General features: G+C 46.1%; 4 protein-coding genes across 8 annotated transcripts in view; 3 read left to right on the top strand and 1 right to left on the bottom strand.

Annotated features, from left to right (window-relative positions):
- Positions 1 to 5,711, bottom strand: part of LOC146010053 (uncharacterized) — a 173,072-nt gene extending 167,361 nt beyond the window's left edge. The window contains exons 1-2 of one of the 3 annotated variants that reach the window (XM_083150902.1): positions 5,513 to 5,708; positions 2,940 to 3,063 (exon numbers count right to left, since the gene is read on the bottom strand). In XM_083150902.1, coding sequence (XP_083007028.1) covers positions 2,940 to 3,024 — 85 coding nt within the window. In that variant the 5' untranslated portion in view covers positions 3,025 to 3,063; positions 5,513 to 5,708. Of the gene's footprint in view, positions 1 to 2,939; positions 3,064 to 5,362; positions 5,383 to 5,461 lie in introns of those variants that run through there. The other 2 variants (XM_083150901.1, XM_083150897.1) reach the window with 2 other exon arrangements.
- The window catches only part of LOC146010042 (uncharacterized), a 224,068-nt gene that overhangs the window by 127,221 nt on the left and 82,655 nt on the right, over positions 1 to 14,192 (top strand). The window lies entirely within an intron of this gene.
- LOC146010107 (oocyte zinc finger protein XlCOF29-like) overlaps positions 5,925 to 14,192 on the top strand; it is a 58,544-nt gene continuing 50,276 nt past the window's right edge. Inside the window, exon 1 of one of the 2 annotated variants that reach the window (XM_083151027.1) lies at positions 5,925 to 6,045. In XM_083151027.1, coding sequence (XP_083007153.1) covers positions 6,043 to 6,045 — 3 coding nt within the window. In that variant the 5' untranslated portion in view covers positions 5,925 to 6,042. The remainder of the gene's footprint in view (positions 6,046 to 14,192) is intronic. The other variant, XM_083151028.1, reaches the window with a different exon arrangement.
- LOC146010088 (uncharacterized) overlaps positions 5,938 to 14,192 on the top strand; it is a 340,453-nt gene continuing 332,198 nt past the window's right edge. Inside the window, exon 1 of the mRNA XM_083150990.1 lies at positions 5,938 to 5,988. The gene's annotated coding sequence lies outside the window, so the exon portion shown is untranslated. The remainder of the gene's footprint in view (positions 5,989 to 14,192) is intronic.

The raw sequence follows: 14,192 nt of genomic DNA, 5'->3' as shown, positions 1-14,192 counted from the left end.
ATCTCTCTGGGGGATCTCTGTTACTGGCTCCATCTGTAGGAGACACACAGTGACTGAGGACATGGTATATATGTGATTATCCTGGGAATACAGAGGACGGGGACATCTCTCTGGGGTATCTCTGTTACTGGGACCATCTGTAGGAGACACACAGTGACTGAGGACATGGTATATATGTGATTATCCTGGGAATACAGAGGACGGGGACATCTCTCTGGGGTATCTCTGTTACTGGGACCATCTGTAGGAGACACACAGTGACTGAGGACATGGTATATATGTGATTATCCTGGGAATACAGAGGACGGGGACATCTCTCTGGGGTATCTCTGTTACTGGGCCCATCTGTAGGAGACACAGTGACTGAGGACATGGTATATATGTGATTATCCTGGGAATACAGAGGACGGGGACATCTCTCTGGGGTATCTCTGTTACTGGGCCCATCTGTAGGAGACACACAGTGACTGAGGACATGGTATATATGTGATTATCCTGGGAATACAGAGGACGGGGACATCTCTCTGGGGTATTCCTGTTACTGGGCCCATCTGTAGGAGACACACAGTGACTGAGGACATGGTATATATGTGATTATCCTGGGAATACAGAGGACAGGGACATCTCTCTGGAGTATCTCTGTTACTGGGCCCATCTATAGGAGACACGCAGTGACTGAGGACATGGTATATATGTGATTATCCTGGGAATACAGAGGATGGGGACATCTCTCTGGGGTATCTCTGTTACTGGGTCCATCTGTAGGAGACACGCAGTGACTGAGGACATGGTATATATGTGATTATCCTGGGAATACAGAGGACGGGGACATCTCTCTGGGGTATTCCTGTTACTGGGCCCATCTGTAGGAGACACGCAGTGACTGAGTACATGGTATATATGTGATTATCCTGGGAATACAGAGGACAGGGACATCTCTCTGGAGTATCTCTGTTACTGGGCCCATCTGTAGGAGACACGCAGTGACTGAGTACATGGTATATATGTGATTATCCTGGGAATACAGAGGACGGGGACATCTCTCTGGGGTATCTCTGTTACTGGGCCCATCTGTAGGAGACACGCAGTGACTGAGTACATGGTATATATGTGATTATCCTGGGAATACAGAGGACGGGGACATCTCTCTGGGGTATCTCTGTTACTGGGCCCCATCTGTAGGAGACACGCAGTGACTGAGGACATGGTATATATGTGATTATCCTGGGAATACGGAGGACGGGGACATCTCTCTGGGGTATCTCTGTTACTGGGCCCATCTGTAGGAGACACACAGTGACTGAGGACATGGTATATATGTGATTATCCTGGGAATACAGAGGATGGGGACATCTCTCTGGGGTATCTCTGTTACTGGGCCCATCTGTAGGAGACACACAGTGACTGAGGACAGTGTATATATGTGATTATCCTGGGAATACGGAGGACGGGGACATCTCTCTGGGGTATCTCTGTTACTGGGCCCATCTGTAGGAGACACACAGTGACTGAGGACATGGTATATATGTGATTATCCTGGGAATACAGAGGACGGGGACATCTCTCTGGGGTATCTCTGTTACTGGGCCCACCTGTAGGAGTCACGCAGTGACTGAGGACATGGTATATATGTGATTATACTGGGAATACAGAGGACGGGGACATCTCTCTGGGGTATCTCTGTTACTGGGCCCATCTGTAGGAGACACACAGTGACTGAGGACATGGTATATATGTGATTATCCTGGGAATACAGAGGACGGGGGCATCTCTCTGGGGTATCTCTGTTACTGGACCCATCTGTAGGAGACACGCAGTGACTGAGGACATGGTATATATGTGATTATCCTGGGAATACAGGGGACGGGGACATCTCTCTGGGGTATCTCTGTTACTGGGCCCATCTGTAGGAGACACACAGTGACTGAGTACATGGTATATATGTGATTATCCTGGGAATACAGAGGACGGGGACATCTCTCTGGGGTATCTCTGTTACTGGGCCCATCTATAGGAGACACGCAGTGACTGAGGACATGGTATATATGTGATTATCCTGGGAATACAGAGGACTGGGACATCTCTCTGGGGTATCTCTGTTACTGGGCCCATCTGTAGGAGACACGCAGTGACTGAGGACATGGTATATATGTGACTATCCTGGGAATACAGAGGACGGGGACATCTCTCTGGGGTATCTCTGGTATTGAGCCCATCTGTAGGAGACACACAGTGACTGAGGACATGGTATATATGTGATTATCCTGGGAATACAGAGGACTGGGACATCTCTCTGGGGTATCTCTGTTACTGGGCCCATCTGTAGGAGACACGCAGTGACTGAGGACATTGTGTATATGTGATTATCCTGGGAATACAGAGGACGGGGACATCTCTCTGGGGTATCTCTGTTACTGGGCCCATCTGTAGGAGACACGCAGTGACTGAGTACATGGTATATATGTGATTATCCTGGGAATACAGAGGACGGGGACATCTCTCTGGGGTATCTCTGTTACTGGGCCCATCTGTAGGAGACACGCAGTGACTGAGGACATGGTATATATGTGATTATCCTGGGAATACAGAGGGCGGGGACATCTCTCTGGGGTATCTCTGTTACTGTGCCCATCTGTAGGAGACACACAGTGACTGAGGACATGGTATATATGTCATTATCCTGGGAATACAGAGGACGTGGACATCTCTCTGGGGTATCTCTGTTACTGGCCCCATCTGTAGGAGACACGCAGTGACTGAGGACATTGTATATATGTGATTATCCTGGGAATACAGAGGACGGGACATCTCTCTGGGGTATCTCTGTTACTGGGTCCATCTATAGGAGACACGCAGTGACTGAGTACATTGAATACATGTGAGATTAGCAGATGATAAGTGAACAATATCACGTACAATAAAATTAAGTCTCTTCTTACCCAGTGATATGAGGGGCTGGTGATTCTCCATCATTACGTCCTTGTACAGATCCTTGTGTTCCTCTATATACTCCCTCTCCTCCATGCAGAGATATACAGTGACATCCTGACACCTTATAGGAACCTGACACACACAATGATACAGTCATCACCCAGACACATCCCCCGATGTTACTGTATAATGCCCCATTCCCAGCAGTCACATCCCCCGTTGTTACTGTATAATGTCCCATTCCCAGCTGTCACCTCGGTACTTGTGTACTTTCACGGCGTCCAATATATCGGATGTGATATCGGCCGATATAGCCGCCAATATATCGAGGCGATGTTTTACCTGTTCATAACCTCACTATCCACTACACATGCAGTTGAATTTATATTGTGTGGCGAGCGCAGCGAACCACCGAGCCTGAAGCGTGGCGAGCCCCACGAGGGGACACTGAATACTGCGCTCGCCGTAGTGGATAGTAGGGTTACGAACATGTAAAAAAATTGCATCGGATCGCATCGATATATCGGCCGATATCGCATCGGATATATCGGGCGCTGTGAAACTACACAAGTACCGTCACCTCTTCGGTCACATTCCCCGGTGTTATTGTATAATGCCCCATTCCCAGTAGTTACCTCTCCGGTCACATCTCCTGGTGTTACTGTATAATGTCCCATTCCCAGCAGTCACCTATCCGGTCACATCCCCCGGTGTTACTGTATAACATCCCATTCCCAGCAGTCACCTCTCCGGTCACATCCCCCGGTGTTACTGTATAATGTCACATTCCCAGCAGTCACCTCTCCGGTCACATCCCCCGGTGTTACTTTATAATGTCCCATTCCCAGCAGTCACCTCTCCGGTCACATCCCCGGTGTTACTGTATAATGCCCCATTCCCAGCAGTCACCTCTCCGGTCACATCCCCCCCGGTGTTACTATATAATGCCCCATTCCCAGCAGTCACCTCTCCGGTCACATCCCCCCGGTGTTACTGTATAATGTCCCATTCCCAGCAGTCACCTCTCCGGTCACATCCCCCGGTGTTACTGTATAATGTCACATTCCCAGCAGTCACCTCTCCGGTCACATCCCCCGGTGTTACTTTATAATGTCCCATTCCCAGCAGTCACCTCTCCGGTCACATCCCCGGTGTTACTGTATAATGCCCCATTCCCAGCAGTCACCTCTCCGGTCACATCCCCCAGTGTTCCTGCATAACGTCCCATTCCCAACAGTCACCTCTCCAGTCACCCTCCTCCCCCCATGCGTTACTGTATAATGTCCCATTCCCAGCAGTCACCTCACCGGTCACATCCCCCAGTGTTACTGTATAACGTCCCATTCCCAGCAGTCACATCCCCCGATGTTACTGTATAATGTCCCATTCACTTATAACTCAAAGAGTTAAAAGAAATCCACACAGGGGCCTAACAGCAGCCTCTAATGCTTCTCTCTCTCATATATATATATATATATATATGTTTTTTACTTGAAAACAGTTTAATAACTGAAACGTTGTAAGCATCCCGTGTAGTTGGTTGTTTTCTTTCTGAGTGCCGCACCCACCCACCCGCATACTTGTACCGATCGTACTGTGAGGGCACCGGAGATATTGAAATTGTTTGTTGGGAGTGCCGGACCCAAGCCATATTATATATATATATATATATATATATATATATATATATATATATATATATATATATATCTCATACAGAGGACATTATAGTACAAGTGTTCTAGGAAATAAGACCACTACGTCCACTGTAGTGAATGGTTGTCTCTAAAGAAATCACCAAACACCAAAGGCTGCTCAAACTGTATGATGATAATAAAACTAATATGACATCAGAGACAGGTAACCCTGGTAATAATGAATAATTAATTATAATGTAAATAAAAAAATAAAGCAGAGGCTGCTTAACTGTATAACAACACTTGAGGCTGCTCCCACGGTTTAACATTTGTAATAGGACACCAGTGGCTGCTCCTCCTGCATAACAATTCTAACAGGACACCAGAGGCTGCTCCCCCTGTATAACATTTGTAACAGGCCGCCACATGTTGCTCCCTCTGTATAAAGAACACAAGATACTACTCCCCATTTATAACATTTACAACAGGATGCCGCAGGCCGCTCCCCCTCGTATAACAGGACGCCGCAGGCCACCATAACCCCCCCCCCCCCACACACACACACACACATAACGGGGTGTCGCGGACCGCCCCCCCCCCCCCCCCCCCGTATAACAGGATGGCGCGAACCGCTCTCACCGTATAAAAGGCTGCCACAGTCTGCTCCCCCTGTATAACAGGAGGACACCACAGTCCGCTCCCCCTGGAAATCAGGACACGCAGCCCGCTCCCCCTGTATAACAGGACACCGCAGGCTGCTCCCCCTGTATAACAGGACACCGCAGGCCGCTCACCCTATATTACAGGACACCACAGGCCGCTCCCCCTGTATAACAGGACACTACAGGCTGCTCCCCCTGTATAATAACACCAGGGCAGCACAATATCATCACCTGCTGCCAGATACAGCAATGTCTTCTCTCGGTCCCCCGTAACTTAATCACCGTGGCTGCTGGAAGTGAGAGGCCTCAGGTAAGATCAGCAGCGCTGCCCCAGCCATGCACACCAGGAAGGGACGTTTCCCTGGTAACACAGCTCCTCCCACTCTACCCCACACAGGAAATACACTCTGGCTACAGCCGCGGGGGAGTCTGGGAGCTGAGTACAAACCACAACAAAATGGCCGCCGCTGTATGAGGACACTGGGACATCACCGCCGGACTGCTAGAAGCGGTAATTGCCCCTAGGAGAATGCAAAGAGAGAGTTATGTGATGTGAGGTCACCGGTAGCTGATAGATTCCATGCAGTATATATGACTAGTAAGGCTCCACATAACCACTGTTCCTTGTGTGAGGGAGCGGTGGCCATTTTCCCGAAGACCAATCCACGAGTTCAGTGCCTGGCGGCTGCAGCTTCTCGGCTCCCTGCTAGGGCAGCGCTGCTGATCTTACCTGAGGCCTCTCACTTCCAGCAGCCACGGTGATTAAGTTACGGGGGACCGAGAGAAGACATTGCTGTATCTGGCAGCAGTTCATGGTATTGTGGTACACCGGAGAAGACGGCCAGTAACCCTCTGTATTACCTTGGTACTGAAGCTGGACAGACGTCTTCCTTCTTCCGTCGGCTAAGACAATGAACAGGCTGGGATTACGCTTCAAGGGTGTTTATTAACCAGAATACCCGTATAATTATACATCAATCCTCCGATTCAACTCTAATAATGAATCACCTCAACGTTGAACCACGTATATAGTGCAAACAGTATAAATCACTTTAGCATTAAATCACGTATAAAGTACAAACAGTATAAATCACTTTAGCATTAAATCACGTATAAAGTACAAACAGTATAAATCACTTTAGCACTAACCCCACTACAGTGTCACGTGACTGGGTACCCAAGGAGGGTGTCCTTAACCACTGCCTCTGAGGCAGGCCTGTGCACAGGGCTAGTGTTGGAGTCTGTTAGAGATCTCTATTCCGCGACTGCGCAGTCCTTTAGAGCCTAGGGATAGTAAGCTTAGATGTGGTGAAGGGCAGTTCCTGATTCAGGCCACAAGATGGCGCTATAGGATTTCCATTGCAAGCCTGACAGTACTCTGTCTAAGGAGGGGGCCTGATTCCACAGCGCAGAGGCTGGTGATAAGGTCTTTAAGGTGGGCTTCCTCCCTCGTAGCTACAAACCAGGAGAATGCTGGCCTGCCGTTCCGGCAGAATTGATTTATCCCTGGGGGGTTAAAGAGTCCCTCCGGGTCTTCACTGACCAAGGGGAGAGGGTTCTATGGCCGCCTGGGATAACGCTGCGGCATATGGAGGAGCAATCCCCTTCTTCTGGGGAACACAGGTGTCCTGCTTTTAGGGTAAGTTGGCAGGTGGCAGGTGGCCGCTGGCAGGTGCCCTATTTCCAGGTAGGGTGGCAGGGTAGCAGGTGGCAGGTGCCCTATTTCTGGGTAGGGTGGCAGGTGGCAGTTGGCAGGTGCCCTATTTCCGGGTAGGGTGGCAGGGTAGCAGGCGGCAGGTGGCAGGTGCCTGGTGGTCCAGTGGAGGCTGGTAACGGAGGGGCTGGGGTATAGGCACTCACACTTACGGTTTGATGCAGCTCCTGCCGTGGTGCTGGGATTCCCCGATGTCCGCCTGTCAGCCGCTGGATCTCTCCTCCGCAGGGGGGCACGCTAGTGTGGGCGCTGCAGGCGCAGCGTTGCCACACTCAGCAGCGCCTCACTCGCCCTGCTGTGCTTCACCGCCGACCGCTCCCGCTTCTCTGTCCTGTTGACGCGGCGTCTTCCACTCCCGTGTCTCTCCGTCTCCTTCTTCTCCTCTTCGCCGGAGACGCTGGGAGGATGACGCGGCGGGTCACTCACGGCGCTTGGTCTCGTCCGCCTCACGTTGCCGCTGCCGCCCTGTTGTCACGGCGTCTTCCGCTCACGCTGGCCTCTTGCTGTAAGCTGCGCTGGCTGGGTCTCTCTTACCGGCAATGGCGCCTTTTCCGCTGTCCCTCCTTCGCGCCACACTGTTTCTCCTCCTCCCTGGTTTCGCGCTCCTCTCCTGGCACCAATCACAGGGCACCCTTTTCTCCAGGCTGGGTCTGTGTACCTCAGGGAACTGCAGGGTCCCAAAGTCACACTCCTTCATTCCATACATAGATTGCAGGGCGGTTGCTTAGCAACCCCCTGTAGTGTCAGCATAAGTTAGGTGACACTGGCCACCAATGTAAATGCTGGGACTAAACAAAGTGACATACAGTCTTCTGGGGTGTCACAGTATTGTGCTGCCCTGGTGTTATTATACAGGGGGAGCAGCCTGTGGTGTCCTGTTATACGGGGGGAGTGGCCTGTGGCGTCCTGTTATACAGGGGGAGCATCCTGTTGTACAGAGGGAGCGGCCTGCGGCATCCCGCTATACAAGGGGAGCAGCCTGTGGTGTCCTGTTATACAGTGGGAGCGGCCTGTTGTGACCTGTTATACAGGGGGAGCGGCCTGTGGTGTCCTCCTGTTATACAGGGGGAGTGGCTTGCAATGTACTATTATAGTGAAGGAGCGGCCTGCATCGTCCTGTTATACAGGGGAGCAGCCTGTGGTGTCCTGTTATACGGGGAGCGTTCAGCAGCATCCTGTTATACAGGGGGAGTGGCCTGTGGCATCCTATTATATGGGGGGAGCGGCCTGCGGCGTCCTGTTATACGAGGGGGAGCGGCCTGCGGCTTCCTGTTGTTAATATTATAAAGGGGGAGTAGCATCTTGTGTTTCTCCTTCAATGGTCCTGGTGACACAGCTCACATTGGGATGTAGGAGGATCCGCATGAGCCAGGCTCTTACATACCTCCAAACAGTCCCAATTTTAGCGTGACAGTCCCGATTACCAGGGCCTGTCCCGCTGTCCCTCCCACGGCCGGCAGTGTCCCGCGGTGAGGGGGGGCTGTTGGGAGTCCCCCATGTCGGCTGCTAGGCAGCGGGGAATAAACGCTGTGCGCATGCGCACAGCGTCTATTCCCGCAGCCAGGGGTCTGGGGGCATGGCTAGAGGCTCACTGAGCCTCTGGGTCATGCCCCCATAGTGTCAAAATGGGGGCGTGGCCTCACGGAAGAGCTGCTGTATAGGCCACGCCCCTAAATTAGGCCACGCCCATGAAAATTTCCGCACGTCTGCGGCGCGCATCAGCTGTGTCCCGCCTCCTAGAGCTTCGAAGTTGGGAGGTATGAACCTATGCTAAATCTTTTAGAGAGATAGGCTCCTCCCAGGGCCGGTGCTAGGGTGTTCGGCGCCTCCCTGCAAACTCTAAATTTGCGCCTTCCCATACCTTATAAAAGAGTACACGCTAGACGTACATGCCACAATAAAAGGAGCTGTGTTCTCACAAGGAATGTGTTCTAAAATTACACCACACAGTAGCACAATGTTATTTGCATGTTGTGCCACTGATTCACATTCTACCACACATCAGTTTCCCTTATTCCCGTTACAAAATACCGTAGAGTCCATTATTCATGTTACTTCAGGCATTTGTACCGTTTATACACATTATGCCACACAGTAGTGCCCTTTATATAAAATTCTAATAGTAGTAGTGCCTTTTACACATAATGCCCATGGTAATACGTCTGAAGCGCCCATACACGTTGCGTTTCCGGGTGGTGCGATGTGTGCTTTGAGGTGCGCGCTCCCGCAGCACCTCATAACACAGTACAAAAAGTATGTGTATACTTTTTGTACTTAGTTTTCATCGCATCGCATGCATAAGGCATGCAATGCGATGTGATGGATGCTATTTAAACCCACAACGCACGCCGGGATCGCAGCGTGTATGGGCAGCATTACACATAATGCCCACAGTAATGCTGCTTATACTTCATTTCCGGAGTAATACAAGTGACACCTAATGCTCATAGTAGTGCTGCCTACACAAAGGGGGTGATTATCTAACTATCGTAGGGGTCCGAACTCATCCCCATTCCAATGGTTGGGGGTCTGCGTATGGGCATATTTGCGCATGTGCAGACCCTGGCACCGAACAGATTCAGCAAGTTACACACTGGCTAGGCCATTTATTGCTGAGAGGGAAGGGGTGGACAGGGGTGGAAACGGCTCAGGACCATAGGAACACATGACTTCAGCACCCATCCACCCTTTTAGCCGGACACCGGAGGAAATAAAAGTCAGTTCAGTAATACTGCTTACACATAATGCCCTGAGTAATAAAGTACACATAATGCCCACAATAATACCGCTTACACATAATTCCCAGAGTAATAAAGTACACATAATGCCCACAGTAATACTGCTTACACATAATGCCCAGAGTAATAAAGTACACATAATGCCCACAGTAATACTGCTTACACATAATTCCCAGAGTAATAAAGTACACATAATGCCCACAGTAATACTGCTTACACATAATGCCCAGAGTAATAAAGTACACATAATGCCCACAATAATACCGCTTACACATAATTCCCAGAGTAATAAAGTACACATAATGCCCACAGTAATACTGCTTACACATAATTCCCAGAGTAATAAAGTACACATAATGCCCACAGTAATACTGCTTACACATAATTCCCAGAGTAATAAAGTACACATAATGCCCACAGTAATACTGCTTACACATAATGCCCAGAGTAATAAAGTACACATAATGCCCACAATAATACCGCTTACACATAATTCCCAGAGTAATAAAGTACACATAATGCCCACAGTAATACTGCTTACACATAATGCCCAGAGTAATAAAGTACACATAATGCCCACAGTAATACTGCTTACACATAATTCCCAGAGTAATAAAGTACACATAATGCCCACAGTAATACTGCTTACACATAATGCCCAGAGTAATAAAGTACACATAATGCCCACAATAATACCGCTTACACATAATTCCCAGAGTAATAAAGTACACATAATGCCCACAGTAATACTGCTTACACATAATTCCCAGAGTAATAAAGTACACATAATGCCCACAGTAATACTGCTTACACATAATGCCCAGTGTAATAAAGTACACATAATGCCCACAGTAATACTGCTTACACATAATTCCCAGAGTAATAAAGTACACATAATGCCCACAGTAATACTGCTTACACATAATGCCCAGTGTAATAAAGTACACAATGCCCACAGTAATACTGCTTACACATAATTCCCAGAGTAATAAAGTACACATAATGCCCACAATAATACCGCTTACACATAATGCCCAGAGTAATAAAGTACACATAATGCCCACAGTAATACTGCTTACACATAATGCCCAGTGTAATAAAGTACACAATGCCCACAGTAATACTGCTTACACATAATTCCCAGAGTAATAAAGTACACATAATGCCCACAATAATACCGCTTACACATAATGCCCACAGTAATACTGCTTACACATAATTCCCAGAGTAATAAAGTACACATAATGCCCACAGTAATACTGCTTACACATAATGCCCACAATAATACTGCTTACACATAATGCCCAGTGTAATAAAGTACACATAATGCCCACAATAATACCGCTTACACATAATTCCCAGAGTAATAAAGTACACATAATGCCCACAATAATACCGCTTACACATAATGCCCAGAGTTATAAAGTACACATAATGCCCACAGTAATACTGCTTACACATAATGCCCTGAGTAATAAAGTACACATAATGCCCACAATAATACCGCTTACACATAATGCCCTGAGTAATAAAGTACACATAATGCCCACAATAATACCGCTTACACATAATGCCCAGAGTTATAAAGTACACATAATGCCCACAATAATACCGCTTACACATAATGCCCAGAGTTATAAAGTACACAAAATGCCCACAATAATACAACTTACACATAATGCCCAGAGTTATAAAGTACACATAATGCCCACAATAATACCGCTTACACATAATGCCCAGAGTTATAAAGTACACAAAATGCCCACAATAATACAGCTTACACATAATGCCCAGAGTTATAAAGTACACAAAATGCCCACAATAATACCGCTTACACATAATGCCCAGAGTTATAAAGTACACATAATGCCCACAATAATACCGCTTACACATAATGCCCAGAGTAATAAAGTACAGATAATGCCCACAATAATACCGCTTACACATAATGCCCAGAGTTATAAAGTACACATAATGCCCACAGTAATACCGCTTACACATAATGCCCTGAGTAATAAAGTACACATAATGCCCACAATAATACCGCTAAAACATAATGCCCAGAGTTATAAAGTACACAAAATGCCCACAATAATACAACTTACACATAATGCCCAGAGTTATAAAGTACAGATAATGCCCACAATAATACAACTTACACATAATGCCCAGAGTTATAAAGTACACAAAATGCCCACAATAATACAACTTACACATAATGCCCAGAGTTATAAAGTACACAAAATGTCCACAGTAATACTGCTTACACATAATGCCCAGAGTTATAAAGTACAGATAATGCCCACAGTAATACTGCTTACACATAATGCCCAGTGTAATAAAGTACAGATAATGCCCACAATAATACAACTTACACATAATGCCCAGAGTTATAAAGTACACATAATGCCCACAATAATACAACTTACACATAATGCCCAGAGGTATAAAGTACACATAATGCCCACAGTAATACTGCTTACACATAATGCCCAGAGTTATAAAGTACACATAATGCCCACAGTAATACCGCTTACACATAATGCCCTGAGTAATAAAGTACACATAATGCCCACAGTAATACTGCTTACACATAATGCCCAGTGTAATAAAGTACACAATGCCCACAGTAATACTGCTTACACATAATTCCCAGAGTAATAAAGTACACATAATGCCCACAATAATACCGCTTACACATAATGCCCACAGTAATACTGCTTACACATAATTCCCAGAGTAATAAAGTACACATAATGCCCACAGTAATACTGCTTACACATAATGCCCACAATAATACTGCTTACACATAATGCCCAGTGTAATAAAGTACACATAATGCCCACAATAATACCGCTTACACATAATTCCCAGAGTAATAAAGTACACATAATGCCCACAATAATACCGCTTACACATAATGCCCAGAGTTATAAAGTACACATAATGCCCACAGTAATACTGCTTACACATAATGCCCTGAGTAATAAAGTACACATAATGCCCACAATAATACCGCTTACACATAATGCCCTGAGTAATAAAGTACACATAATGCCCACAGTAATACCGCTTACACATAATGCCCAGAGTTATAAAGTACACATAATGCCCACAATAATACCGCTTACACATAATGCCCAGAGTTATAAAGTACACAAAATGCCCACAATAATACAACTTACACATAATGCCCAGAGTTATAAAGTACACATAATGCCCACAATAATACCGCTTACACATAATGCCCAGAGTTATAAAGTACACAAAATGCCCACAATAATACAGCTTACACATAATGCCCAGAGTTATAAAGTACACAAAATGCCCACAATAATACCGCTTACACATAATGCCCAGAGTTATAAAGTACACATAATGCCCACAATAATACCGCTTACACATAATGCCCAGAGTAATAAAGTACAGATAATGCCCACAATAATACCGCTTACACATAATGCCCAGAGTTATAAAGTACACATAATGCCCACAGTAATACCGCTTACACATAATGCCCCTGAGTAATAAAGTACACATAATGCCCACAATAATACCGCTAAAACATAATGCCCAGAGTTATAAAGTACACAAAATGCCCACAATAATACAACTTACACATAATGCCCAGAGTTATAAAGTACAGATAATGCCCACAATAATACAACTTACACATAATGCCCAGAGTTATAAAGTACACAAAATGCCCACAATAATACAACTTACACATAATGCCCAGAGTTATAAAGTACACAAAATGTCCACAGTAATACTGCTTACACATAATGCCCAGAGTTATAAAGTACAGATAATGCCCACAGTAATACTGCTTACACATAATGCCCAGTGAAATAAAGTACAGATAATGCCCACAATAATACAACTTACACATAATGCCCAGAGTTATAAAGTACACATAATGCCCACAATAATACAACTTACACATAATGCCCAGAGGTATAAAGTACACATAATGCCCACAGTAATACTGCTTACACATAATGCCAGAGTTATAAAGTACACATAATGCCCACAGTAATACCGCTTACACATAATGCCCTGAGTAATAAAGTACACATAATGCCCACAATAATACCGCTTACACATAATGCCCAGAGTTATAAAGTACACAAAATGCCCACAATAATACAACTTACACATAATGCCCAGAGTTATAAAGTACAGATAATGCCCACAATAATACAACTTACACATAATGCCCAGAGTTATAAAGTACACAAAATGCCCACAATAATACAACTTACACATAATGCCCAGAGTTATAAAGTACACAAAATGCCCACAGTAATACTGCTTACACATAATGCCCAGAGTTATAAAGTACAGATAATGCCCAACAGTAATACTGCTTACACATAATGCCCAGTGTAATAAAGTACAGATAATGCCCACAATAATACAACTTACACATAATGCCCAGAGTTATAAAGTACACATAATGGCCCCACAATAATACAACTTACACATAATGCCCAGAGGTATAAAGTAA

The sequence above is a fragment of the Crinia signifera genome, chromosome 6, assembly GCF_055691185.1.
Source record: "Crinia signifera chromosome 6, ASM5569118v1, whole genome shotgun sequence".
NCBI classification, from domain to species: Eukaryota; Metazoa; Chordata; class Amphibia; order Anura; family Myobatrachidae; genus Crinia; species Crinia signifera.
This window is presented reverse-complemented; position numbering and strand designations above follow the sequence as displayed.